The sequence below is a fragment of the Rhizophagus irregularis genome, chromosome 13, assembly GCF_026210795.1.
Source record: "Rhizophagus irregularis chromosome 13, complete sequence".
Lineage (NCBI taxonomy): Eukaryota > Fungi > Glomeromycota > Glomeromycetes > Glomerales > Glomeraceae > Rhizophagus > Rhizophagus irregularis.
In genome coordinates, this window is record NC_089441.1 from 3,389,739 (window position 1) to 3,393,559 (window position 3,821).

General features: G+C 28.0%; 2 protein-coding genes across 2 annotated transcripts; one reads left to right on the forward strand and one right to left on the reverse strand.

The window, feature by feature from the left end:
• Nucleotides 1-241: 241 nt before the first annotated feature.
• Nucleotides 242-886, forward strand: OCT59_005311 (uncharacterized protein; the record flags this gene model as incomplete). The annotated part of the gene is made up of 2 exons (XM_066138293.1): nucleotides 242-569; nucleotides 633-886. 2 exons carry the CDS (start codon nucleotides 242-244, stop codon nucleotides 884-886), a joined length of 582 nt encoding a protein of 193 aa, XP_065997446.1.
• Nucleotides 887-1,102: 216 nt separating this feature from the next.
• Nucleotides 1,103-3,171, reverse strand: OCT59_005312 (uncharacterized protein; the record flags this gene model as incomplete). Its single annotated transcript, XM_066138294.1, has 3 exons — nucleotides 1,103-2,340; nucleotides 2,406-2,826; nucleotides 2,881-3,171. The coding sequence occupies 3 exons, from the start codon at nucleotides 3,169-3,171 to the stop codon at nucleotides 1,103-1,105; spliced, it is 1,950 nt and encodes a 649-aa protein (XP_065997447.1).
• Nucleotides 3,172-3,821: the final 650 nt, after the last annotated feature.

The following is a 3,821-nucleotide window of genomic DNA, read 5'->3' on the forward strand; positions in this document are numbered from 1 at the left end:
TTCTCATGATCAAATTTAGCGAACGCACCCTTAAAAAAAATAACATATTAAAAAACGCGTCTAACCGATGAGCGCAGTCTAAAACCGATGAGTTTGAGTAGTGGAAGACTAGTAGAAGGCAATTGGCATCTCGCAATTTCGAATGTTACCAGTTATTAGTTGTAAATAAAATTAGTTTTTGCAAAACTATTTTTTATTTTTATTAAAATATTTTATATTTTTTTCAGATTCAATTACTAATATGTCAACACTTACAACGTCTTTTACTACTTCTGCATCAGAATTTATCTGTCCTACTTGTCAAAAAAGATATAAGAAACAAGGTGGACTTTCACGGCATTTGAGTATTGTGAAAAGATATAATATTTCACATAGTGATTTGGATAAATTACCAGAAACAAATAATGAAAAATTCAAAAGTATTCTGGTTTATTTAATTCACCGCAAACTTCCACATGGATTTAAAAAGGGAGGTCATCAATTAGTGTCGCTTGCATGTACTGAACATCAGTTTTTTGATATTTTCAAAGGGTATATCCATCATCATAGCAATAGAAATGTCTACAAGTGTATTTTCCGAGGATCTGCTGGATATCAAATATTAAGTGAAATCTTGAATAATCCATTGTGAGGTCGAAAATTTTATGATGAAGAACAACAAACTTATGTTGTTTTATTTAATGATCCACCTGAGCATTTGAAAAATAATCCACTGGCTATTGCAACTCGTTGTGCTACTGAAAGTATAGCCACTCATAGACGCAAATCTAGATATAATCCTGGAGAAGTTATTATTAAATGGAAAATTAAAGGTGAAAAAGATGCAAAAGAGAATTATTGTGAAGCAGGATTTATATACATACATTTTTGGGTGAGACAAATCTAAAATTTTATTGTAATAGAAAAAAAAATTATATACATATGTTTAGAATTTTTTCTTTTAATTAAAGACAATTTTTTCAATGTATATAAAATGTATTAAAAGAAATTATAAAATGTGAATATGTTGAGGTTTTGGATAGGAAAGAGAGATGTTATTTTGAGTATAAAATAAAAGTCGGTTTTCATGTTCCAAAATTTCACAAATTGCTGATGTTTTATTTTAAAATTTTCCGCCATTCTTGAGAGTTTTCTTAAAAAAATAACAGACATGATCGTGATTCTTTTTTTCAACAGCACTACATGAAAATGCGTTTAATCCCCACCTTTTATGGATAAGCATAAATTCCCAAACATGTGATACTAAAACATGTATATAAGGGGTTATATCTGATGATCGATAAAGTCCTTGTTCTAAAATAGTATTAGTTTTGGAATCTATTACCGTTTTTTTCAAAAATAATTCACACCATACTTTTGCTTTTAAACGAAAATATTGTGGATCTGTTGTTTTTTCTCCTAAAAGATCATATAATTCAGCAAATCCATTCCACAAACTTTTAATTAATGCGGCTCGTTCTGGATCAAAAAGTTTTGTCAAATTAAAATTTCGAAGAACACAAAGCTTATCATCACCCATTAAGAAAGTGTAATTCCAATTATTAGTACCATGAATATTCCAAAACTCAAACCTGATTTTTAAATTTTCCATCTCCTTAATTATAATATTCCGAGTTATGTCATTAAATAATCCCTCATTTTTGATTTCTTGTAAAACTAACTCCCATAAACGGTCAGTAATACGTAACATTATATGAAGTTTATCTGGAACATGATTTTTAAGTGAAATCATATTGAAAAGTGGAGGTAATTTATGACCATAGTATGCTGTTGGATTTTCATTTAAACTACTCATTGATTTACTAATTGTCCAGTCATTTTGCCCATTTCCACGTTGATTTTTTGTTATTTCACACCATAGGCAAAAATTATTGGAATTTGCAGCATTAAAACCTAAACAAGTAGCAAGAAATTTCCAATCTGAGCTAAAAAAAAACTCAAAATTCCAAAGAGTATTATTGATAACTATTCCTACATTACTCAGTTCTTGCAATTCCTGAGTAAGAGCATTTGCTGCAACTTTTAGAGTTGGATAATTTTTACTTTCCGGAAATAAGATAGTTGTATAATGGTAATTGGGCTTACAAATGTTTATTGAATCATCCAATAGTGCTATGGTAATCATCACACGCTTCACCTTTCGTCCTACATTCTGCCCATCACCAGATATTCGAAGATGAATAGTTGGTATTGCAGGATCTAATATTCCCTTTTCAACATATGATGGTATTATATACTCAAGAATTTTTTTAACATTTCGGTAAGCACCTTTTCCAGTTGCATTAATAACTTGATCAATAATTAATGGATCAGTTATATCAGATTCTTCTGAAAATCCTTCTTGCATAATGGTAGAATTTAATTAATGGGTATTAATTCTTCCATATATGCATTAATCTCTTGACGAGTTTGAGAAATAGCATATTCTCGTGGTAATATTGATTCTACAGCTGCAAGATGACGATATGCATCACGAGGTATATTTTCTACGTCTTGTACATATGCAATTGATTGCAATTTTTGTTTTTTTTTAACATAATTCTCATCACCAAATGTTACATGGTATTCTTTATTTTCTACAGTAAAATCTATAGCCTTTAAAACTACACGATCTTTGGGATTGTAAAAATCTTTAATTGTATTTTCAAAGTGCATCTGTTCTTTTTTTGCAAGACCTTTTGCACGTTTAATTTGTGTAGTTTTGCTTGATTCTTTATGAAGTTTCAATTCACGTGGTCTACCTTTGCGATTTCTATTAATGCATTTTAATTGAAGTCCAAAAAGATGAACTCCAGAAACAGCAGTTCTCCTATCCGGTGTTATAATCTAATAAAGTATGTATATATTAGAAGCATCAAATGGTGATTGAGCTGAAAAAACTTGATATTGTAAATTATCTCTAAAACAAATTAAGTAATGAGGTTTTTCTTCTACATAGTAAATAGAACATTGAATAGTACGGCTGTTATTAGCCTGACACCAGGTAGTTTTAATAGTATAATTATCAGGTATAGGAAAATAATTAGGCGCTTCAGTATAATTCACAGCCGGTGGGTAGATACCTTCTTGAATGACAATATAAACAAATTTTCGGTCACCATAGTATATTATTTCAGGTGAAATAGGGTAATTTTTTTCTTTATAAGGTCTTTGCTGATTAGAATTTGACATTTAGAAAGTAACAGTTTTTTTGATACGTTAAAAAAAATTAACATGATATAAAAAATTGTACAACAGATCTACAAAAATGTGATAAGTACGGTAATTAAAATTCAGTACGAGTCTCAATATCATATTTCTTTACTGCTATAAAAGAAAAATCGAAATAATATATAAAAAATTTTGTGTCATTGGTGTTACCATAATGTCAGGTGATTTGACTATCATTATGATTGGTTTACAAAATTTGAGGTTATCTCAAAAATTTAGGGTTAGGGTATAGATTAGCGCATATGTTTCTCCTTATAATCACACCTTTGGGAAACTACAATTTATATACTTATTATATAAAAAAACCTTTATATAATTACATTATAGTAAAAACTTCTATATAGTTACCAATTTTTATAGAACTGATTAAATAACTATATAGAGATCTAACTGTACTAATAATAATATATAAAAAGTAAATTATAAAACTGGTTATTAATTAAACTTACTATATATTTTAATATATATAATGATTTAAATAATTAATATAATGTATATTAAATTGTATAATTGCAAAACTGGTTAAATTTATATTAAATTATATAATTTATTATAATAAATGGTAAACTTTATTAATTACTATGTAAAAATATGTCTAAACCTTTTACAGT